Source organism: Herpailurus yagouaroundi, unplaced genomic scaffold, assembly GCF_014898765.1.
Source record: "Herpailurus yagouaroundi ecotype Mexico unplaced genomic scaffold, PumYag 77, whole genome shotgun sequence".
Lineage (NCBI taxonomy): Eukaryota > Metazoa > Chordata > Mammalia > Carnivora > Felidae > Herpailurus > Herpailurus yagouaroundi.
Window position 1 is genome coordinate 101,903,911 of NW_024412388.1, and position 25,098 is coordinate 101,929,008.

Here is a 25,098-nt window from a genome sequence, read left to right on the forward strand (position 1 = left end):
TGAATCCCAGCATCACCTCTGAGTAGCTATTTAACCTGGGGAAAGTTACTTAACTTTTCACACCTTCAGTTTTCCCATCTGCAAATCAAGAATAATACTCTGTACCTCATAAAGTCATTTCAAAGATTAAATGATATAACATGTGTAAAGAGCTTAGTATAATGCCAAAGAGTCAATAACGGTAGCTAAATATTATCATTAGCTGTTGTAACTACAGCTGCTCATATTTAAAGTTACTATTCTATTCTAAATATGCGTGTTTCTTTACATTTTTTCCTGAAGCCCATAAACAGTTTTCATTAATTAAAAGCATTCCAATGAGGAAAACACTTCTTTCTACAGATCAGTTAGCCGGGGAGTCATTTATTATTTACCCTGAATTGCTGAATTTCGTAGCTCTTTGGACGCAATGGTTTTGTTGGTAGTACCCTCATTTTGATAATCCTGCTTCAAAGAATTCCATCCAGTTAGTGAGGCAAGTTATTCCTTTCCTGAAACCACACGGGTCCCTCTAAACTGAGTTCCTGCTCTTCCTCTGTTTGATTTCTCAAAATAGTTTTTGAAGATTTTAACCACAACTGAATCAAAACTAACCAGCCTGTAATTTCCTGGCATGTCCCTCTGGTCTTTCTTTTAAAACAAAACACACACACACAATGGCATTACGTTGGCTGGTTTCCAGTGTTTGGGGGTTTCAACTGGAGTAAGCTGTAAAACGTCTATGAAAGTTACCCTAATTTCTCTTCGTGCCTCCTTTGGAGCGGGCTCTGGGTTGTTTGTGGCTTCCTCATAATGCCTTATCAAATGTAGGTGCTTTTAATTTTGAGTTGTTTTAAGAAAAGTCTACCGGTACCATCACTCCATGGTTCTTAACTGCTTTCTCTCCAATTCTAGTTCTCTGGAAAATAAGGCAAGTACTTCTCCTAAGTAGAGAAGCCAGAAAGAGAAAGAATTGTTCTGCTTTTACACAAAAAATATGCTGAAAATATCCAAGAAAATATGGACTGGTTATTTGCATCCACAAATGAAAAGCACAGTTAGAATATATTTGGATCTTTTTCTAAACATATGCAAATTTTCCAAACTCGACTCAGAGGCATAGGAGGACCAGACTTAGTTTGGCCGATTATTTAAATAGTTATTATTGTTTTTTTGTAGTATAGGCATTTTTCATCTTTTTTTTGATGATGAAAGGTTTTAGCTGAATTCTCGATATATTTTAAATATATTCACAATAAAGTCTTTTGGTTTTGAATAAATGTTTATCATTAATATAGACATAAAAGTTGGAGTGAAAAAAAAGTAAAAAATGTGAACAATGCTATAATATTCAGATAGATTAAATTAAAACACGGACCGGAATACAAACCCCAAATAATTTATTTTAAAATGATAATGAACATTATGATATATGTGTGCCCCAGTACATTGTTTCTGTAAAGTTTGTTTCAATCAGTGTTTGTTAAGTTGATGAATTAAAAACAGACTGACAATGACAGATCTAAAAACACAGAATAAATGCTGAGATAATCATGTGTGCAAGGAAGAGTCATTTCTAAACAAAACTCTCAGATTTTAAGATACAGCAAAATCCGATTTAGGGTTAATTGTATAAAAGAGTCTTTCAGAATTTCTGAAATTCTAAAATTTATTTAGAGAAGTACAATATATTTTCTTCATGATATGCAGATTTGGATGTAGCCAACAAGGTGTTTCCAAATAGATCAGAGTTTTCAACTATTTTTTACTTCATTGCAGTTACAAGCAGGCATTTGCTTTTCAGAAATGCCTTCAAAACTGCTCCTTTAAGAAATATCTTCCCTTGTATTATTTTTTATGCTATTAATTAGCCAGCAAGCTTTCTTCAAGGACAAAGCAAACGCATGATAAGCATAGCCCATGCTAAGGTGCTAGAAATTATTAAAATCAGTGCAATCGACAATAATGATATTTTTACCGTATTTGGCATCTGGAACTATATTATTCACCACTTACTTTTTTTTCCACCACTTATTTTTAAGAAAAAATTTGGGTTGATTAAAACAGGATCAAATATATAAGGGGAATAAAGGACAGGGACCTAATTATATTAGTTATTTTTGTCCATATCTTCTCCCTAGTATATTTGGTTAGTTCCCGCTGTGGATATTTTTTTGGCATTCGTTTTTAAAAATACAATTCTGAAACTTCAAGATAGGAGATACAAAACACAATTTGGGTTGCACAGTTTTCGGCAATATAGTCGGCATTTGAAAGGAAACACCTACGTAGATTTCTTATTGCTGTTAAAAAGCTCCCCTTCTAGGAAATCTCAGAATCTCTGCCTGGGTTCAGGAAAGAGGAAGAAACTGGAAGTCTTTTCTTTTTTGCATTTTTCTCATCCCCATCCCACAGCATGGGTCAGTTTTATTTACTTTATACTTATTTTACTTTTCTGCCCAAGTTGCTGGCTGAGAAGCATTAACCTCAATTGTTCTAACTGACTGGTTGGGTGGTAGTGTTGAAATGAATAGAGATTATATCATCCCTCAAACAACTCTGCTCATCTGGCCTTTACCAAGAGTATTTTCTGGAGAGTACTCCGTTCCAATCAGTTTTCATCAATTTATTTAGCACTTACTCGTATGGTTGCAACTGAGAGATTTGGGACTGGTGTTTTGGGAACCCAATCTAATGAAGACATCAGATTAGACTATGTAATTGTTGGCTCTTGATTGCTCAGAGTTCTCTGAATGCCTCTATTACATCTATCTATCTATCTATCTATCTATCTATCTATCTATCTATCTAAAATTCAAGCCCACATTCCTTTAGACTTTTGAATTTTCAAACAATAAACTAAGATTATTTGAGCATCTTCAGAATCTCACAGCTGTATTATTATAGTTCACATTTCAAAGAAATGCTGAGGAAAATCACTGCAGAAATATTTTTATATTGATTCTAGCTTTAAAATTTTTTTCCTGAGCTGCCAGGATATTCCATTTACTGTTACTTAAAATCCATTAACTGAAAACTAAAGCTTACTCTGTGACAAACGATTGCTGACTTACAATAGTTGGCAAACAAGTAAACTGATCCCCTTTAGCACATTAGGTATATTTGTAGGTGCTGCGGGAAAGCACAGAGAAAACAGAAAGCGCAGAGATTTTCACAGGACTCACAGTCTACTTTTTATAATTCATATTCCCAAGTGACGTTGGAATTTAAAAAGGCAAGAAAAGATGTTTCTACACTAGCTTCAAACTTTCCAGTTTTTCTTCTGCCAAGTCTTAATGACCCCGAGTATTTCTGAAGGCACAAATGTCCTGTCCATGATGAAAAGAGCTTCAATAGATGGAAAACTAGACCATCGCTTGTGTTCCTATGAGTAGAATTTTCCCGGGAACAATGTGTGCCACTCTAATAAGATGCTATATGGGGAATCTTTGAAAAACATAAAGCCCTATTCTGCAAATATAAGGTGGCATTATTATTTTTTTTCCTACAATTATCCTGTCAAGCATCCAATTCAAATAGGAAACCTAGGTTTGGGGGTCTTGCAAAGGTGAGAAAGGTATTACTGGAACACATTTCCTCTTCTCTTTCTTCTTCCATGAACTGATTTTGCCTCTTCCACTCAGGGGCATAAAGATACAGCTTACATGTAAATCCATTTCATGTATACATGTGTACACACACACACACACACACACACACACACACACACACACACACCACATGTATGTACAGAAGCGTTCGGCTTTCCAAAAACATCTCAGCATGATTTGGAAAATAAGAAAAACATCTCTTATTCCGAGTAATGATAATAACAAATGGATTTGAACCTAGCATCGTTTTGCTAAAGGTATTTCAAAATATTTTTTTTCAGATAAAAATATGAATCTTTGGAAAACGCACAGATTGATTTCCATAGGCAAATTAAATGAGAAGTCTACATGTGAAGAAGTAATCAAGCGTATAATGGGGGGGGGTGATGGATTGCTGCTGAAATGTTCAGATTATTACGAAGGTGCAGATGCAGCCTGCCATTTTAATAGGAACTCCTACTGAATATTAGAGAGAATGTTTTAAACGGTTAGACCCTGACTTTGTGGGGTTTTTTTTCACATTACATTTACTTCTCCTGACTCTGTCTCACCTTGATTCCCTTCTTTGTTACTAGCATATAAGTAGACTACTCTAAAATCAAGCTCAGGCACATGCCCTGATTATTGTCTGATTTTTGCACAAGGGAATTTATTTTTAATGGGTCTGTCTTTGAGAAAATATAATTCCTCCAACAGATCTTTGGATGGCCTTTTTCTTAAGTTGTCCAGGCGACAGCTGAATGTGCTAGGTAACATTTAATGGAAGGCTTACGAAGAGAGGAAGTGTCCCTGGAGAAAACTGACTCCATTTTATGCCCTGTTTGCCCTCTTTAGAAGACCCAGCGTCATACAGTACCTTCTTTTCGTTTTCCCGTCTCTGCTGGTCCTTAAATTTAATCTGGAGAAGCTGAAATTTCAAGAGTTTCCCTATCAGTGGTAGGGTTAATTTCTCTCCACTGTCCATAATTGCCTTTGCTGCCGTTAACACCTAGGAAGAAACACATTAATGGGAAAAGTGGCATTTTATAACCTTTGGCACAGTCTGTTGGTGACAAAAAGATGAAATGGTATTTCAGTTTTGCAATATTCATCTTACTGCAAAGGTGCCTCACTGCTGGCCAAAAGAATTAGAGCAAAATACCCCATCGCCATCGAGAGGGGCATTTATCTTCTACTTTACATAAATTGGGTTGTCTGAAAATGCACTTATTTTTCCAATAAGGCAGAGAGTGCTTCCCACAATGCTGCGAGACTCAGACTCCCCAAAAAGGGGTAGAGGAAAGATATGCCAGGGCTCCATTCTGGATGACTGATAGGTCAGTTTCATGCTACAGAAAGTCTATTGTTTGGCGTAGCCGATAGTCCAAGCTGTCAAACTTTGACTTATTACAACATTATGAATTAAATAGGGTTTTATAATAATGGAAATAGCTATGTTAGCAATCTTTTATTTCTTGGTGACCAAAGTCCAATGCAAGATAAAGACTGCTTGACGCAGAGGCGCCATATGAACGTTTCTCCCCCGCCCCCTCGCAATTTAATGTTGATCCTGTTGGTATGCAGCCTAATTGGGGTGAAATGAGGTTATTGAGTTTTCTTTGGGTGACGACAGCCACTAGGAACATACAGCTGTATTGTCCAGATGTGTGGCACTGACAGCCTGTTTTATGACTGCGCTTTTTACAGCTTGTTTCCTCTAAATTTCACACAACTCTCTAACATCTGGGGCCTTTTCCTTGGAGCCCTATAACCACTTTATTTACTGCAAAAAAATAAAATCATGTAAAATATACCATAAAAAGTTGTTATGTGTTTCTCTTTATTCATGTTGTCTCCCTAATAAAGTTCACCTCTGCCGGAAGCACTGTCACAAAAGTAATCTGGTCAAAGTATTTTTCGACTTTTGTTTTTAGGCAAGCATTAAGATTTATTTATAACCTCGAGATGAATTAGGTGTTACTAAAATGTTCTGACACGTTGCTTTTCTCCCCCCTTTGGAGCAATTACTCCTCGGGGCGCATATGGTGTCAATTTCAGACCCTCTGTCTCAGACAATGACTGCGCGCACGGCATCTCATCGAGCTGCGTCTTGTCTGAGGTTCATACCAGCTCTTGGCCAGGGCTTTCCTGACCGATCCAGTTCCTTCTGACTCTCCACTTTGCCAAAGGAAATAGCGGAAAGAAAGGGAGAGGACTATTTTGCTTCTAACTGCAGAAGGCCCTGTGGATTATTCGATGCCAAAACGTAACTGGACCTCGTAGAGACTACATTGGGGTTTCCTGTGTTGCATCGCAGAAGGGGAAGGCCAGGGAAAGGACTCTCTTAAAGCTGCTATTTCTAAAGACCAAAGGAACAAACCAAGTGTCAGAAAGCTTTGTGTGTGTCTAAGCAAACACCCCTCCGTGGAACGGAGTGCTTTGCTTCTGATGGCAGTTCTGGTCCTGCTAACACGATTTAGGGGAAGGGACATGACGGCTGTGATTTCTGGGAGCAGGAAAGTATAAGGGTACACCTGCAGGGCCTCACCGTTTAATGATGACCAGATTCAAGAGGGAAGGGAATCCTAAGGGGACAGAAGGTCACACATTTACTGTAAAACGAAAGCTGTCCAATTGGGTCCAGCCCCCAGGATAGATGTATTTGGTTTGAAATGACATTTTTCAATACCCGTTAAACAGCGTGCTGACAATCAGGCTGTTTTGTGACGTCTGGCTCAAAATACACAAATTTGGGTTTTGAAAACTCACAGCAGTCTAGTATGGGGTGTGTTCCCGGTAACACAAGTATAATGACAGCATTGAAGGGAAGTCAGCACTGGAATGGGTTACCCCAGAGTGGCGTGGAGTCTCTCTTTCTGATGACCTGTGAAAACAGGATATTTACCTATGTCTGGGATGTTTTGGGTGAAGCCTGCCTGGCGTCATGGTGATGGATGGGATGTCTCTGGAGTTGCTTTCTAATCCCGTGTCTCTATGAGTCTATGACTGTTACCTCACTGTGCTAAAATGTATTCAAAGCACAACAAAAACGTCCCGAGGGAAAGGTATTTTGCAGACCATAAAAGCTATTTCTGGTCCATCTAAAACTGTCTGTACAGAGCTGGTTTTAAAACAAAACTCTGGCATGGCATCAAAATAACACGCTATCCTACTGTGCAACGGGGAGATTAGTGACCAGAAGTGTCACCGGAATTGCCAGGTTCCCGTGTTCTCATGCTGCATGTACACACAGTGAAGATGAGGAGTGGCAGGGCGAGGCAGCACTGAGCCCCCCACACTGCCCATGGATCTTCCTCCCCTGGAACAGCCCCAGGGCACCCCATGCAGAGGCAGACTTCATGCCCACAGGGCAGGGCAGTGCACGTGGCCACAGGAGCAGTGGCAGGAACCAGCATGCCGGTCCTTCTCTCTGGGGCTGCTCAGAGGGGACTTGACCCCCGCACATGCCATTTTCTGTGGGTGTGTCCCCCCTAAAGGGAATGACAGTGAGAATCCTTGGGATAATTAATGAAAATGAAAGTCTCTGCTGAGCTCAAAATCTGAGGCTGGAAATTTTTATGGTATGTGGTCACCCCCCTCCCCAGGAGAGGCAAAGCAGGGAAGATGTTTACAAATTAATTTCTACCGAAAACTCCTTCTTGTCACCCTCCATAACTCACAGTTCTCCCCAATCAGGAGTCAGTGGTTTGGTCTCCGATGAAAAACAAACCCGTAGAGGGCCTGTGTTCGATGGATGAGTCTTTGAAGGAGGAAGAAAAAAAAAACTGCATTTGGAAGGAATGCAAACTTTTCACGGAACATTCCAGGGAGGCTTTCCTTCCTCACCTTACTTGTGGTAATTGAAATAATAATCAAACCTTCAACCTTCCATTATCGTAAAGGCTGCTTGTCCAGTATCTAGTCAATGTATGTGTGTATGTATTTGTGTGTGTATTTGTGTGTGTGTGTGTGTGTGTGTGTGTGTGTGTGTGTGTGCTGGGGAGGCATGCAGACAAGGGTTGTAGGTAGTGGGATGATAAGGGATACGACAGAAAAGGGGAACAGTGAGCTGGTCGGGGCTGGGGAATATTCAGACAAAAACCGGAGCTTCCAGAATGAGGCAGCACAACAGTCCTAAGTGGGTTAAAACCTGGGTACTCATCAAGCCGAAATACCAAATAAATGAGCCTGGCATGAGTCAGAAACTTAAAAACAAGTCTTATGGGCAAATGAGACTCATTAAAATGGAGGAAAACTGTTGCCAGGCGAGGCCTGTATGTGTCTCCTGGACCTACTCAGGCCAGGTCTCGGGGCCTGCCAGGGCTGAGGCACATCCAGGCCAGCCTTACCAGGGGTGCTCGGTTCTGGGAAAGATGGTGTAAGAGGAAACTTAGCTTGGGAGTGCAGCTGAGGGAAGAAGACACATTAGCATTGAACTGTGTGCAGATCGTATCTGGAGGGTAGATGCCCTTTGTCTGTTAGAAAATTTGAGATTCCGAGCATACCAAGAAATAAAAAACACTTCCCTCTTTATCACCGACCTGGCTCAGAGACTTATGTCATATTGACTTTCTAATGATCTGATCCAACAAAAATATATCAAATGAGCCAAATTCTTCCCTTGCCTGGGGATCAGGCCCACCCACAGACACCAGTGCCCTCCCTTCTCCTCTTCCAACCTCCTCTCTGGGCTTCCTCCCACATTAGTAGTAAGCACAGCATCTGCCGGCACAGGAGTTAGAACTACTTCAGAGGTTCCCATAGAAACCAAGTGTATGCATGTGTACAAGTGTCTACATAGGCGTACGTATAAACACATATGCATACGTGCCTATGTATGTGTACATGTATATATGACAGATGACGGATGGATAGACAGAGAGATAGATAGGTGATAGACACAATTTCATGAGGTCTGCTGCCTGGTTTCCCCGGTAAGCTTACAAGAAGGCACATGGAGCATCTTGAATCATTGCCTAACCTGGTCATGCTCAACGCAGGTGAGTTCTGAGGAAAGGTAAAGATTTTGGATCTGCCATTTCTCCGGGTCGGAGCAGAGGCCACAGAAGAAGGTGGAGGGGAGGGAAAAGTGTGGTTGTGAGGGGTGGAGGAGAGAGGGGAGATGGGAGAGGGTCAGGCAGAGGGAAGACATCCCTCCAGGAACTCCAAGTAGCCACCAGGTCTCCTTAAAAACAATCTTTTGGTTTCAGGTCCCTCCTTGGGGGCCCACGATGTTTGTTAAAGCAGCTGAAATGATGCACCGGGTATGACTTCATATTTAACCTATTATTCTGGAGTCAGTGACTTAGGGTTTGGAGATGGATGGAAAGAACACAATCCATTACTTTGACTCGGTCCAGCTAGCACGGGACTGAGCAAACAGGCTTTTGACACGCAGAGGATCCCACTCTGCCGTGTACGTTTTTGCACTTTCATTCATTTGGTACCACATCGTTTTCAGTAGCTCATCTCCCTAACGTATGACCGATTAAGTGCAATGGTTCATCATCATGGTCAAAAGTCCAAACAGCACCAGAAGGATGTACAATGAAAAGAAAATGCTTCCTCAACCTGCTCCGCCATTCCCTCTTTCCAGAAGGAAAGCCTTGTGTAACCTTATGTAGTTTCCTGGGCATATAGACACATACACATGGATACCCTTTGTATTTCAATACAAACAGGATCATGCTTTCGTAGGGTCGAGTGGCTTGTATTTTTTTTTTTTTAATTTTAGGGAGAGAACGTGAGCAGAGGAGAGGGGCAGAGGGAGAAGAGAGACAAAAAGAGAGACAGAGTCGTAATCAGTCTCCACACTGAGTGCTCCGGGAAGAGCCCGACGCCAGGCTCAGTCTCATGACCATGAGATAATGACCTGAGCCAAAATCAAGAGTCAGAGGCTCAACTGACTGAGCCCCCCGGGTGCCCCAGGTGACTTATAGTTTTATATACAAAGTTATAGGACAGCTTTCTGTGCTGACACATATTGCTTACGTATAGATTTTTAAGTTATTTTCATTGTCTCCTCTTGTATGGACATTTGGGCATTAATTTTACCAGTTTCCTAATGATGGACATTTAAGCAAGTTCAGTTTTTTCTTCTATTAAGTGCGATGTGTATTTTATTTTATTTTAATTTAATTTTTTTATTTCTTTTCAGTGTATTTATTTTTTTAGTAATCTCTACACCCAACATGGGGCTTGAACTCATTACCCTGAGATCCACGGTCGCATGTTCTACGACTAAGCCAGTCAGGCGCCCCCCAACGCATGTGTATTTTAAATACTTATGGCTACTTCACCCTTCCCCATTCATGCTCTGTCTCTCTCTGTCCCAAAAATAAATAAAAACGTTGGAAAAAAAAATTAAAAAAAAAAAAAAAAAGGGGGCGCCTGGGTGGCGCAGTCGGTTGAGCGTCCGACTTCAGCCAGGTCACGATCTCGCGGTCCGTGAGTTTGAGCCCCGCGTCAGGCTCTGGGCTGATGGCTCAGAGCCTGGAGCCTGTTTCCGATTCTGTGCCTCCCTCTCTCTCTTCCCCTCCCCCATTCATGCTCTGTCTCTCTCTGTCCCAAAAATAAATAAAAACGTTGGAAAAAAAAATTTAAAAAAATAAATACTTATGGCTACTTTCAAGTTGACATTTGGAAACTTTGTAGCATTTTTGTGCCCACCACCACTCTGTGAAGGAATGTGTTTTTTCCCCAACCCCTTCACGGACACCGAGTACTTTCCAACTTTTCTATCTCTGTCTAGCTCGGTGCTGATAGAACTTTCTGCAATGACGGAAGTGTTCTGTGTGCTGTTAAGCACACTGGCCACCAGGCACATGTGGTTATCGAGCACTTGACTATCGCTAGCATGACTGAGGAACCGAACTTTAAATTTTCGATTATTTAGTTCAAATCCTTCTTGCCACTAAAATAGCCAAGATTTAACTTGGTAACTCACTTTGAAGGAAGTTCATTCATACCAGTGGGTTAGCCGTATTTTAAGATTTTACCCCTTAGTGACAGGATGAAAGGGACTAGACACTGTGAAATAATTTCAACCTGTAAGTCATAGGTGTGGCTGCTTAGAATTTGGGGTGGGGTGGCCGTTCTTGCTAACCTGAAATCTTGCAATGCCAGAGTCAAGCTGGAAGGTAGATACAGTTTCTATCTTCGTGGTGCTCTGCTCGGAGGCCTGGGGGGACTGATGGCGACACTGGGGGGACCTGACGGGTTTCCCAGGTACCCACCCTTGGGTTTCACTGCTGGGAGCTGCGGTTAGATTCCAGGACTGGGTCATACAGAGGAAAGGATGTAAAGAGCAAATGGAAATCTCCCGCAGATCCGGGTCTGAGGAGCATCAGAGAGGGCGAGTGAATGGGTGAGTGGGGCGGAGAAAGGGTAAGAGGGCAGCTAGGTGCCCTGAGGGAGGAATAAAGGCAACGGAAACTGCCCTGGGAACAAGACCTGGGGCGTGTCTGCGTGTGCGTGTGTGTGCACAAGAGTATGCGTGTTTATGTGCACAGCTGCCTGTGGGGTGATTAAGATCGCGAAGATACTCTGTATCGAAAACCAGGGTCAAAACTGAGATTGTGGAGGTTGAAGAATTACTGAAAAAGAAAAATACTAACACGTTTGTTAGGCATTTGAAAAAGTGATACTATGGACTACTTGCCATTTCTATCTAATTACCCTACAGAACACAAGATATTATGTTTACCGTTAAACACACGTCGGATTAAATATGTAGAACCTATTCGTCAAAGTAGGCTGTGTAACAGCATGTGCCATCTTCAAAATTTGTTGCTTGGGTAGCATCAGTATTTGCTTATGCATTCTGCTTTAATCTTACATGTTATATCTACTGATAACATTAAATAGGAACTATTGCAGTGTGTGCATGTGCACGTTTGCATGTGTGCGCATATGCACACACGTGCATGTGTGTGTGTGTGTGTGTGTGTGTGTGTGTGTGTATTTTACAAAACTTCCAGCGTTTGGATGGGCCCCATTCTGCATATTCGGTGCAAAGGATGGATGGGCAGGGGGTCTGCAAATGACTCATGGGGGTGCCCTCTCATGGGAACATTCCTGCTGGGAATTTTAGCTCCTGCGGCACACAGGCCCCGAAGGTTATAATGATTTGTGTGCACCATGATGAGGAAGCACAGGCCGTGCTTGCGTCCTAGACTTCTCAGATACCACTGGGTGGTCTTGGGCAAGTGAATGAATCCCCCTCAAACCTCAGCTTTTTTTTTTAATGTTTATTTATTTCTGAGAGAGAGAGACAGCACACACAAGCAGGGAAGGGGCAGAAGGAGTGGCACAGAGGATCTGAAGTGAGCTCTGTACTGACAGCAGTGACCCCAACGCGGGGCTCCAACTCATGAACCACGAGATCATGACCTGAGCCGAAGTACGACACTCAACCCACTGAGCCACCCAGGCACCCCTAAACGTCAGCTTTTTAATCTGCAGCAAGGTTTCTCAACAGTGGCATGGTTGACATTTTGTGCCAGGTAATTCTTTGTGGTAGGAGGTTTCCCTGTGCCTTGCAGGATATTTTAGTGCAACCCTGGCCTCCACCCAGTTGTGACAAGCAGAGGTCTCGCCAGACATTGCTAAATGTTCCCTAGAGGGACAGAATTGTCTCTGACTGAGAACCACTGATTTACAGAAACAGAACATAAATAGAATTGATGGGGCGCCTGGGTGGCTCAGTTGGTTAAGGGTCCTACTTCCATATAGGTGGTGATCTCGTGGTCTGTGAGTTTGAGCTCTGTGTCAGGCTCTGTGCTGATAGCTTGGAGCCTGGAGCCTGCCTCAGATTCTGTGTCTCCCTTTCTCTCTGCTCCTCCCCTGCTTACTCTCTGTCTCTCTGTCTCTCTCTCTCTCTCTCAAAAAATAAACAGTAAAAAAAAAAAAAAATGAAAAAGAACATCAATAGAATTGACTGAAATAACGCATAAGAAGTCTTAGCATGGCGAATGACATATGCACGGTAAACCCTCACTGAGGTTAGCTCTTACTGTTACTATGCTCCTCTCCAGGAAAAAGTTGAAATTCTGGAAGGCCTTACAGTCCAGGCTGGGGAAAAAGAGAAAAGGAATGGAGTGAAGTGCGTTTAGGCAGGTAGACAGTGACCTCAATTTATTATCAGCAGGTGATAACCTGGCCTCTCCTTTCATTAAACCCTTTTCTCTGCTCTGACCAAAACAGATCAAGATCCATGTAGGGAAAGCAGAGATAAAAAGAGAAGGTGTGAAACCATACTTTGGTATGGCACGGCGTGCAATGGCAATGGGGGGAGGGTTGTGCGGGGAGGGGGGCACGGGCAGAAGGAGGAGGGCTGCTATTCCTAATTTCTCCTGAACTGTGAGCTGGAGGACCCATTCGAAGAGTGCTCTGCAATCCCACAGTCCCCGTTTCCTGCTCCCTCCATGCCCCCCCCCCTTCCCTCCTTCCCTCTGCATTTACTGAGTGCCAGCTATATTGCAGTCATTGTATTACTTGATCCTCTACACGTCTGGTCTACCCAATTCACATTCTTTAAGTAATGAATAATTTCCAATGAGGCATAATTGGAAAAACAGCTGGAAGGATATGGGTTGCAGGGAGAGGAGGCAATGGAGAGGGACAGAAAAAGAGGAAAGGAAAGGAATAGGAATGGCTGAAACATATTTTCTCACTTTGAGCGGAGTAAAAGAAAATAATCAAGCAATATTAAGCTGTCCATACATAGGTTTAAAGGTGACGGAAGACGTAGGCTCCGCATGGCTCACACTGCCTGTCCAACGCAAACGGGACGTTGTGAAGGTGCTCGGACCACAGCAGTGAGAAGTTCGTAATGATGATAAATACCCATAGCAGGTGACTCCCAGATCATTTTCAGCTGTCCATAATTAAACTGGTACCCATCTCTCGACAATGTCAGGCTTGTAAAGTAATTCCAGTCATTGGACCCCTTACATCTGTGCTGAAATGAAATAATATTTGGCAGTAACGAGAAGTCACTGAAACTAAATAAACAACCCCTTTCAAGACTACATAAAAGTCGGTAACATAATAACATTTGACAGGGATTAAGACTTCTTTGGGGCTGTAAGGAAGTTTCAGAAGCAGCAATAACAAAATACATGGAAGGTAGAACAGATCTGTGCTTTCACAGGCATGTATAATTTGAAATGGGATGGATTTTCCCAAAGGAGACGCGCATTTCGAACGTCTAATATGCCCATGTCAAAAAGCACAGGACTCTATTTTAGAAGCGTTTGTTGGAATTACTCTTCCAAAGCAGGATAATGCAAAGCTTCCCTCCTTTTTATTACAGAGTGATCGGGTTTTTGTATACCTACAAAATATATAAAGGCACATGAAGCTGAATGTGATAATATATGGAAGAATGATACAGAAAGTTCAGAAGAATGATACAAAGTTCAGATGTGCCTCAGCTTACGTGTGTATTAGTAACACATGTTTCCATAATCATGGCAATCTTTTTTTTTTTTTTTTTTTTTTGTAGATCAAGATCTTTTTCTTGGTCCCATAATGCTCCCACCTTGGTCCCATAATGCTCCGAAGTCATTCTTGGTTCTTTCAGCTTGTGATGAAAGCTACAACTGAACAAGCCTACAACATTTTTGAACCTTTCCTAAGGGAATTAGCTCTCATATCAGGATTATTGGTGACCAGGGTTTGTCTCCTCTAGGAGCTCGGACGTCAGATCCTTATCCTTACCTAACTCATCTAAACCCCCTTGCAGACCTCACAGAATACGTAGGGATGTAGGCATACAGCAGGTTCACTCATTCAATCAGTGTGGGAATGCTGTCTTCAGAGTTATTTCAAATGTTTTCAGCAACGGCTGCAAAGCTGTAGGAATAGATGGCAAGCAGGAGTAGGTTCTCAGCCTAAGGAACATGCTAATGGTCACATTGCACCCACCACGTACAGGTCAAGGATTATGCTGCACTACATTTTATTTTGAGCTTCAGATATTCCAGCTCATTTAATTCTTGCCTTCTCTTCCAGGTGGGTACTCTTATCACCCCGTTTTATTGATAAAGAAAGGGAGGCCTGGTGAGAGAGGGGATTTGAACCCAGACGATCTTCTTCCAGTCCTGCTCGCCATCACCATATTCTGCGGCCTCACAGTAGGCCTTTTCACCCCTCCGCTGAAGTTCCTGGAGTCCCATCTAATGCCTCAGCCTTTCCCCAGTCTCCGCACCCAATCCTCATCTTGGCTGGAGGGATGAAGGGCTTCTTAGCCCAAGGTTTTATGTTTAAATACTCTTGATATCTTATCTAGTGTTTCTTACTGAAATAGCTGAGCTGCTTTTTTTTTTTTTTCCCTGAGACCTAGTGGGGACCTGAGGCTCAGAGTTCTCAGCCCTAATGGCTCTAAGGGGGGGGGGGGGGGTGGAATACACCACCCCAAAATATACCACTTTGGCATGAAGATTATTTTGAGCTAAAAGCACTTAAAAAACAGCTGGTGTGAGAAGAACATTCTGACTTCCCTTTTCTTGATTGTGGAAAACAGGAGATAAAAAGCTTCCGTGTGAAAGATGCCATCCCTATACCAGGGGACATGAAACATTAGCATCATCAAGGATGAGAAGTTGAGACAGAGAATTCTCTACAAACAGGCCTTGTGAAAATAAATGCTCAATTTTCTTTAGCCTCCCCGTACCGTTTCCTTACTTTTTCACATTGCCTCCCTGTTCAGTTGGATATAAAGGCCCGCGGGTTTTGCCATTTTTTCGAGATCTTCATTTCCTTATGGGGGCTCCCTTGTCACATAAAACTGATGCACACGTGTATGTTTCTGTCTCCTGCTACTCTGGACAACGCCAATTTAATTGTCAGGCCCAGCTAAAAAGAACTCTAAGAGGGTAAAGGTGGCCAGTGACCTTCCCTCTGGCTCCATCAGTGTCTTGTCCCATAGCCTGAGTCCCGTAGAAAGCCAGAAACTCAGGCTGGCAGCCACCTCCACTTCCTAGCCTCTTCGTCCTTAAATCCTAAGTCCTTCTCCTGAAATCCTGCCTCAGTCTGAGTCCTGCCACTTGAGACCCTGCTAGTCATTGCCAGACCTACATATCTGGATATGGCTGGTCCCTGCACTTCCTGCGCCCGACACCACAACATTACACGCACGTGTCACTTGCCGTTTGGCTCGGATGCCACCTTCCACCTCCCAGGCTGAAGGTTGCTGGTTGCCCACCCATCATCCCCGCTTTCTTCCTGGGAGAATCTGACTTCTTTTCGGGGATTGACTCCTCTCCTATTTGGCCCATGTGCCTCAGGGCAACCACGGCTCCATGGGTGGACCTATTTGTACTGGAAGTCATCCCATCCCCTAGCCCCTGCCCACCCCACCCCCCCCCCCCCGCCCCCCCCCCCCGGCCCCGGCCCCGTCCAGGATTGGTCCAGCATGAGCACATGATCTAGTTAAGGCCAGTGGGATGTGAGGAGTCTTATTCTGGGGCCACTAGATCTGTGGTGACAGAGCTTTGGGAAAAGGCTTGAAGAGCAGGTTGCTGTAGCCACCACCCTTCCCCCCCACCCCCCACCCGGGCCACCTCCCGGATACAGGAAGGGTCAGGGCACTGAGGGGGTGTCTGGAGCCTCGGCTGATGCTTACCCTGAGGCTTGCCTAGGCTCCTAGTTATACAAGCCGCTACATCCCCTTTGGTTTAAGCCAGTTTTAGTTCTATTTTCTCAAGTCAGAAGTAAGGTGACCAAGCTGCTATGGACATGGTGAGATTCAGACTTTCAAACTAAGAGACCTTAAAAAAAAAAAACAAAAAACAAAAAACCCACTAGGGATAATCCAGGTGTGTTTCCCAGCAGCACCCACATCAGCTGGAAACTTGTTAGACGTGCAGATTCGTGGGCTCCACCCCAGAACTACCGAACCCACAACTGCGGGAGGGGCCCCACAGTCTGTTGTAGCAGGCTCTCAGGTGATTTCGAGGAACCACTGCTTCATCCCTGGTTTCTTCTGTGGCCTTTTCATGCCAGTGTCTTTAAGCCACATGTTGGCAGTTTCACCGTTGAGTCCCTTGTTAACTCTCAGTTTGCCTCAGATTTTAATTATTTTTTTTATTTATTTATTTTTTTAATTTTGCACACATGAGAGAGCACTAGTGGAGTAGGGGCACAGAGGAAGGGAGAGAGAGTATCCCAAGCAGGCTCCATGCTGTCAGCGCAGAGCCCCATGTGGGGCTCGAACTCACAAATCGTGAGATCGTGACCTGGGCTGAAACCAAGAGCTGGACACTTAACTGACTGAGCCACCCGGGCGCCCCTTATCTTTATTTGTTTGTTTGTTTGTTTGTTTGTTTGTTTGTTTATTTATTTATTTATTTATTTATTTATTTATTTTAATATGGAGACACCAAGTTGGCCACTTGAGAGAACAGCGTGCAGGGAGATTTCTGCTAATGTCCTGCTGGGTGAAGAATGCCTTTGGTATGTCAGCACTTTCCCCCTGAGTACTCTGTTTCCTCACAGTTATGGGAAAGCTGTCAAGCTTTTCTAGCGTGGTTGCTGGCGGTGTTCTTCAGGGCTGGTGTTGTCTCCTAGCTTTGAATCTATCCCAAACCCGTCCCACAAAGAGGGCTTGTTTTTCAGCGTCTCTGTCCCTCCCTCATGTCCTTGACTCATTAGTTAGAGAGGAAGCATAGAGGATATGGGTGCCTCCTGGCTGGCTACTGACAGCACCCTTTATGAGCAAATGGATGCTACATAGTTTTCCACGAGCTCCAGAATCCCTGGGACCCTCATTAAAGATTCAGATTGCCCAGGATCTACCCCCCAAATTACCAAATCAACCTCTGGAGGCGAGGGCCTGGGGGTAGGCAATTTTAACAAGCATTCTAGGGATTCCTAAGAATCCTGGAGTTTAAGAACTGGGACCAAGGTCATGTATATGCTAAACATGAGAATCATGGACAGAGGAGTTCCCCAGGGTGTGGTACCCTCAGAGCTAAAACTAAAAGTCCCTGGCACCAAGGACAGTTGGTCACCCTAAGAAAGCACGTTCGAGGCAAGCCATCTTGAAACTGTCTGGTATAGCAGTAGAGCGTCATTAGTCTGGTTTTATCCTTTGATCTGCTTTCCTCAGTCCTAGCTCATCAACTGATGACCTTCTCAGAGCCTCATGGTCACCCTAAAGTCTGAGTCTGTCTATCTGAGGCAGCGAGGCCATTGGCTTTCCCTCTAACAGGTATCATTTGACATGGTTATTCATCTCAGAGTCAGGAACCAGTAACCTAACATCAGACATTCATGGGGCACCGAGAGGTGGTCCCTTGCTCAAGCGCACTGGTGTTTAATGGTGGTATTGATCTTTATATATGGCATCATGATTCTAGAGTCTGCAGAGGGTTATCTGCTTCTCATTTCTAGAATTGGCTAGTATTTTCTCCTGAACTCCACTGGAGTCTGAACCGCACCACCAAGGAGTTATGAGCGAGACTGCCAGTTTAGAACACTCCCTTCAGATTTCCCTTCTGTAGGCTCCGACTCTGAGCCCCACACTCCCACTGCCTGCTGGAGGTGTTGTTCCAAACCCTCCCAGGAGCTCCAGATCAACTCCTACGTGATCTGAGCCCACCTCTGGTCGCATTCCTCTTCTAGAACTCCTTTCCAGCCACTGTCTTCTTGGTGTCCGCCCACTATGCATCAGAACCTTCTCGCACATGCTATTTCTCCTGCCTGGGAGGCTCCTCCTCAGATATCCACATAACTCACCTCCCTTGGGTGTTTTATTCAAGGGTTTCCTTCTCAATTTTATCTTCTCTGACCACCATGTTTAAATTAGAAAACTTCCTTCTACTGTCCACACTCCCAACACTCTATGCTTCTTTTTCTCCATAGCATTTATTACCATCTCATATAATACATGCTTTATCTTTTCTCTTATTTCCCCTTCCCATAAGGGCATCAGTTTTTATCTATTTTTCCCCCCGATCAGAAATCAAAGCCTAGAACATAATAAATGTTTAGCAAATAATTACTGTACGGATTAAATCAGATGGCCATTGTGAACCATGTTTTACAATGCTTAATTGCAAATTTCACCACTACCTGGAGTCCCTACTATCATGAGTCACCCATGCTTGGATCTTCCTGTTGACCTGGATCAAGTCTGAGTTAACTTGGGCCTTCTGGAGGGTGCATTGCCAATGCTGTTTACCCTTCCTCAGAGACCTGTTCTAGAAACAGACTGTTCTGGTGATGCAATCCCAGTGATGTCCCTTCTTCATCATCCAGCTGTTGAGATGGAGCCATTCTTGGTTAGGAATTAACTTGGTTCACACTTTAAGGATCCACCCTGTCACTCACCTATCTGATATTTTACAGAGCACCCCCTACATTCCCCATGCTAGAGATCTGGAGACAAAAGCAGCAGCCTCTGCCCATAACGAGCTCTCAGTCGAGGCGGGAAGGCCCACTACAGTGTGCACAGAGCACATCCTATGGTATCCTGTGCCCTACCCAGTGATGGAGGTGAGAGAAGGTGTGCTGGCCCATGGGAGGGCACCTCCTCTAAACTGGGAGAGATAGCAAAGGTTTCCTGTAGGTGTCACTCCTCAGGGAGTTTTGAAGGATCAGTGGGAGTGACCGATTGAGCCTGGGCAGTGCGAAATGGGGGAGGAGGGAAGGAGAGAGGAAGGGTGGGATCCCAGACAGAACAACAGCGGAGGCCAGAGAGAGTCCCATATTCAGGAAACTAGAAAGTGGCTGGGAGCATGGTGCAGGTGATGGGGGGTTGGGGGAAGACAGAAGTGGCAGAGGGGCGGGCAAAGGGGGAGGACTAAGGGAAAGTTGACACTGGCGAGGACACCAGGGACTTGAATGACATATTAAAGGGATTTGGATTTAATCCTGAAAGTAATGAGACACAGAGAGTTTTGAGCAGGTAAGAGACATGATCAAACGTGTAGAGTTCTCCTTGTGAGTCTTGGCGTTTTATTTGTCTTCAGTGAGTCATCATATGTCGCAACAAACCCCAGGCTTTAGTGGAGGTCTTGGTAACCCATGGCAAACTTCAAGATGCTTTGAATGCATATCTCAGAGTTTACGTTCTGGACCTTTCCCCTCCAGCTTTAACTGTCATCTGCTTCTGACACTAGAGGCTCGCATGTTTACCAGAGGTATTCTCGTTTGCTCAGAGGCTACGGACAAAGCCCAGGGCGGGGAGGCAGCACCATCTACCTTGAAAAGCAAGGGAATTAGCAGAGCATGAACATGTTCTGGCCCCTTCCAGGTCACCGTTACTTTGGCAAAACTCAACAGATTGCCATTTGGATATCCGGGCCTTTGGATGTTTACAAAGGCAGGGGCCTTTGATGGCATGCTCCTCTGTCCCTCCAGCTCTCAGAATAGCACCAGCATAAGCATTCGAAATGAAAGACAGAATGAGTAGGACAAATGGACGACTGGGCAGTGCAGAGGAGTGAGGAAGGGTGAGAATAAGTGGAGCCACAGTTCAGTTCTGTGTGTCCGGCAAGGGGCGTCCAGAGTAAGATGGAGCGTTCCTTGAGGGGGAAGATGGCCCGTTTCCTGGCTCTGTGGGCAACATGGGGGCAGAGGGAGGCTGCATTTCTCCAAGGGCAAGCTCAGAAGTGCCTGGATGCTAGGACAGAAGATGTGTTCCTGGACTTGCCTGAAGATACCCCTGATCACCATCACCATGGCTGGGATCTGGAAATGGCATTTTTAATGAACCCTCCAGATGATTTTGAGGCATGGAACTTTGAGCACCTCATACAAGGGGGCAAGCAGAGGATGGAAATTGGAATGGCTCACACCAAAGAGCCTCCCGGGTCAACCTTTCCCAGACTTCCTACCTGAGATCACTCCCCCTGGGTCCCACTTCTAATATCTGCCAACCCCTCTCCTGTGCCTTCATTAGCAGTCTGGCACATGTGTGTCCTTCTCCTGTGGTGACCTTGAGTTTGTACAGGGCTTGGGTGATGGCTTCTTTCTTTTATCCCTCACAGCACCTGAAATCTGTTTGGAAATCACTTAAAGCAAATATTCCCCATTCTGAATTTAGACAATAGAGGGTCCCCTCCCACTATCAGAAGATATCTGAAAATAGAATTACATAATCATTTCATTCTGATGAATTCCATACTCACAAAACATAGCCAATAAAAACACAATTAAATGTCTGACGTTACGATTTTTGCTTATCAAACAGACTAAGATAAAAAATACCGTGTTGAAGAGGGTGTGGTTCAGCTGGAACTGTTAGAAGGAATGTAAATTGGCACAAATTGTCTCGAATGCATTTTGACAGTATGTGTCAAGAGCTTTAAAAAGATTGATATATTTTGACTCAGTAATTCCACTTCTTGAAATTTTGCATAAGGAAACAATCAGAGTCGTAACTGTTGGTAAACAGTCTAAATTTAGCAAAAGCAGAAAAGGGGGAGTGGTTAAGTGAATTATTGAATAGAGATATGCTTTGTATTATACAGACGCTGAATATGGAGTTAGAGAAAGGCTCATGTCATAACATGAGAAAAGGATATGATAGAAAGCATATATAATATCATCTCCATTTTTAAAAAGAAGGCTACATCTCTGAATGATGGAATATTCTATAGATAATTTTTAATTCCATACTCCCTCCCTGCTGTTATATGGACTAATGCTTTTCCTACATTCTCCAGATTTTCTACAATTAAACTGCATTGCCTTTATGATAGAACAGCTAGTAAAGTATATACACAATGCAAATGCTATACGGCAGTGGACTGTTTTTAACAATGCCACCCCTCCAGCCTCCCACAGAATGCTCCCTCCCGCACACCGACACTAACATCTCTACCTCTCATATTACTTCCCAGCTCAGAATTCCTCAGTGGCCCCCACACCTTCACGATAAACTACACACACTTCTCAGCGGGGAATGCCAAGCCCTGTGTGACGTGTCCTTGATGCACCTGTCTAGTCTCTCTCCTGGATGCTCCTTCAACTTCAGTTGTAGTTCCTTGGTCAGGCTGTAGCACCCTAGGTCTGTATGATTTTGTTCTGTTTTTTTTAAATGTTTATTTATTTATTTTGAGTGAGAGAGAGAGAGAGAGAGAGAGTGCAAGTGGGGGAGGGGCAGAGAGAGAGGGAGAGAGAATTCCAAGCAGGCTCCACACTGTCCCAGAGCTCAATCCCACGAACCCTATGATCATGACCTAAGCCAAAATCAAGAGCTAGTTGGATGCTTAACCGGCTGAGCCACCCAGGCACCCCAGGTCTGCATGATTTTGAGGGAGCTGATTCCTTTACCTAGAATTCCCACTCCTTCCTCACTTGGTCGATTCCCCATTTGGCTTTCAAGCTCTTTTCCTAAAGCCTTTCCCTCAAAATTTTCGGAAGATTTAGGCATTGTTCTGTGCACTCATCACACTTTTTTAAACTTCCTCTTTATCATATGGTAATAGAATTGCTCATTTCCATATCTGTTTTCCAGGTTGAAGGCTGGCATTAACTCTGTGACAGGTGCATGGTGAACAATGGATAAAGTACATACGCTGAATGAAAGAATGAGCATGCAAATCACACAGACCTTCACAGGCATTGTACAGGTTGTGCCTTGTAAAAGGGTCCCCCGCAACAGGTGAGTGTGGGCTGACACCCAGCCAGAACCTCCTCTCACCAAGCCAGTGTGCTCAAAGACCAGGAAAGCAAATAAGTGAGTGGCTCGAGGTCGCTAATCTAGAAAGTGGTGTCCTGGACAATGCCTAATATGCCAAAGAGACTGTGGGTATAGGAGAGGGTTCATTCATTCATGTACCCATTACACAAACGTTTGTTGTGTGCCACCAATGTGTTCAAATCAGTGGTTTTGGTCTCCAAATGTATCTCTGGCCACGTACAAGACTATCTTCCAGGAAGGGGAAAATTATTAGAATTCCGGATTCAATATATTTTTATCTCTTCCTTTTGAATTTGTATTTTTGAGGATGTTCAGCGATGTTGTATTCTTACACACTTTTACCTCTTTCTCTCTGTACACATACACCCACACTGTATATGGAATAATTGCTCAATTTTTTTTAACTGATAGGATATGTCATCACAATAGTTTAGGGTGGCTAGCCTAGAGCACTGGGGTTTTAGTGAGGCATAACACATGACTTCTCATGCTCATGCCCACCCACAATATAACTTAGCGAGATGAATTTTGCCTAGGAGAATCCAAGAAGACTTCATAAAAGAGACGGAATTTGAACAGGGTTATTTGGCTAATAAATGGAAACATCTAAGTCTCAACTTTACACAATTCTATTCACTTTGCACTTACCAGCAGAGGAGTATAACGTGAATGGAGTGTCATAATGGCTAGAGTTAGTACAAAACTGTAAAGAAATAGAGCCATGTGTGCTCAGCTACGGAGCAAAGTAGAAATCCTAGACTTCACAGTCACTTCATAACGCCTATCCGATTCTACCCCCACTTTTTATCAAGTCTCAGAAAACCCCTAAATCCCAAGGGCTTCTAGAGAAAATTCTAAGTTAACTTCCACCAATTCATGTTTGTATTTCCTCTATCTAATTTGGCTTATTGTTGTGTTTTAGAGCTTTGCACAGAGCAGTCAGTATTCTAGCTGGGAGATGTTTGTTGCCTGGACAAGGATGTGAATGCCTGATAAAACCTAACTCAAATTTCTGAGGCTGAATGTGTGCCTGCAGAAGCCTGCATTTGGCACAGTGCTTTTAGAAACGTTAGGACAAGGGGAAACACTTCCTCAGGAATACCACTAGAACAAACTCCTAGAGCTTGCTTTTTTGTCTAGGTGGGTCACTAAGTGGATTACACTTAACCATCATCTCCTTGACTACAGGGGCTGTGTCTCCAGGAACTTGAAGTTAACAGAGTGATCCTTGAATTTGGAGTCAGAATGTCTGGGTTCCAACGCGGGGCTCTGCCGTTACTAGCTGCCTGCTGGCGGTGGGGCAAGTCACTTAACATCGTTGAGACTCTCCCCATCTGCCACCTGAGAAGAGTCAGATGTTAAGTCCACCTCACAAGGCTGTTGTCGGGATCGGATCTGACGTGGCGCGTGAAAGGATTTTGTACTCAAGGAGGCATTTTCCAAATGTGAGCTGTTGTTACTCTTGCCTTCTTTAAGGGTCGCAGCAAAGAACATTGCCTGTTTGAGAAAATGTCATCTTCCATCCAACAGTGATTCAAAGAAGACAGACTCCCTGACCAAATGGACGTGGAAGAGGTGTAGTTCCAACAAACTCAATCATGGTTATGGAGAAATTGCTTCTGGGGACGGTGGGTGACTCTTGTCCCATTCCCGGAAGTCTTGGACCTTGCCGAGCCCGTCCCCTGCTCTCCCTGTGCAGGGACATCCCCCTCCAGGGTCCAGCTTTTATCTCCGATAAATAAAGGCATGCTGATGGGATAACGGATGTAAGGGGTTAACAACTTGAAAATGCAGTTTCATTTCATTTAAACCGGGGTTTTATGGACACTGTGCCTGAACTCAACAGGCGGCTGTGGGGGCTATTTTTGGACAGGCAGGGCTTCCAGCACCTCTTAAATCACATCACACGGCAATTGCCTACTCCACCTACACACAGGGCGGGCCTGCGTACATAAAACAGGACGCTGGCCGGGGGTGAGAGCGAAAACGTCTTTCCCTCATCTGATGACTAATCCTTGTCTCTGCTTTCAGAAAGGGAAAGCACCAGACACAGACCTTACCAGTGGAATACATTTTCCTTTGCTTACTCCAAAACAGGGGGAAAAGGACTGTGTGTGTGTGTGTGTGTGTGTGTGTGTGTATGTGTGTGTGTGTGTGTGTCTTCCCCCACTGATTGAGGAATCCTGAAATGAACTTCTATAGGAAACCTCTGACAATGTTCTGTGGATGATTTCGCACAGGGAATTGAAACAAGTTGGCAGGAAGAAGAATTCTTTCTGCATAATTCAAAGCAGACATGTTACTGGGGGAAAAGCAAATCAGAAATTTGCTGTCAGTCCTTTTATTAGTTACAAAAAGCAATATATTAGCCCCCTGCATTAAATCCAGATAGGATCTATCCTTTTCTGTTTTCAGTGATATTCCTCACGTGAATCTCTGAGCGCACAGGACAGCACCGCCTCCTCACAGAGGCCAGTGGTGGTGGCCTGTGATAAAGTCACATGTTATCAGACTCTGCTCTGCTTCTCTGTAGCTCCCGAGATAAATAAAAGGATAATATTAAAAGATTTCAGAATCACTAAAATACTTGGCTATTCTTTCTGACAAATAAGATAATCTAATTAAAGATTTCTTGATGAATGAATGAGGCCAGAGGGAGTCTGTCTTTTTACATAAATTCTTTTTTTTTTTTTTTTTTTGGTGTAAATTCTTGATAAAGGCTAATCCGAATCAGGATAATGATAAACTTAATAGTTTGGGAGTGTGGGGGGCAGTACAGGGCACTATGCAGGGCATTTCTGGTCACCATCACAGTTCTATAGATTTCAAATGCTTATGCACATTATAATCCAAGTAAGTTTGAAGTTGAAATAC

At 43.7% G+C, this 25,098-nt stretch overlaps 1 protein-coding gene across 2 annotated transcripts in view; it reads right to left on the minus strand.

Annotated features, from left to right (window-relative positions):
- SPAG17 (sperm associated antigen 17) overlaps positions 1–25,098 on the minus strand; it is a 235,792-nt gene that overhangs the window by 164,164 nt on the left and 46,530 nt on the right. For both annotated transcript variants that reach the window (XM_040471449.1, XM_040471448.1), the window contains exon 4: positions 4,447–4,578. In XM_040471449.1, coding sequence (XP_040327383.1) covers positions 4,447–4,578 — 132 coding nt within the window. The remainder of the gene's footprint in view (positions 1–4,446; positions 4,579–25,098) is intronic.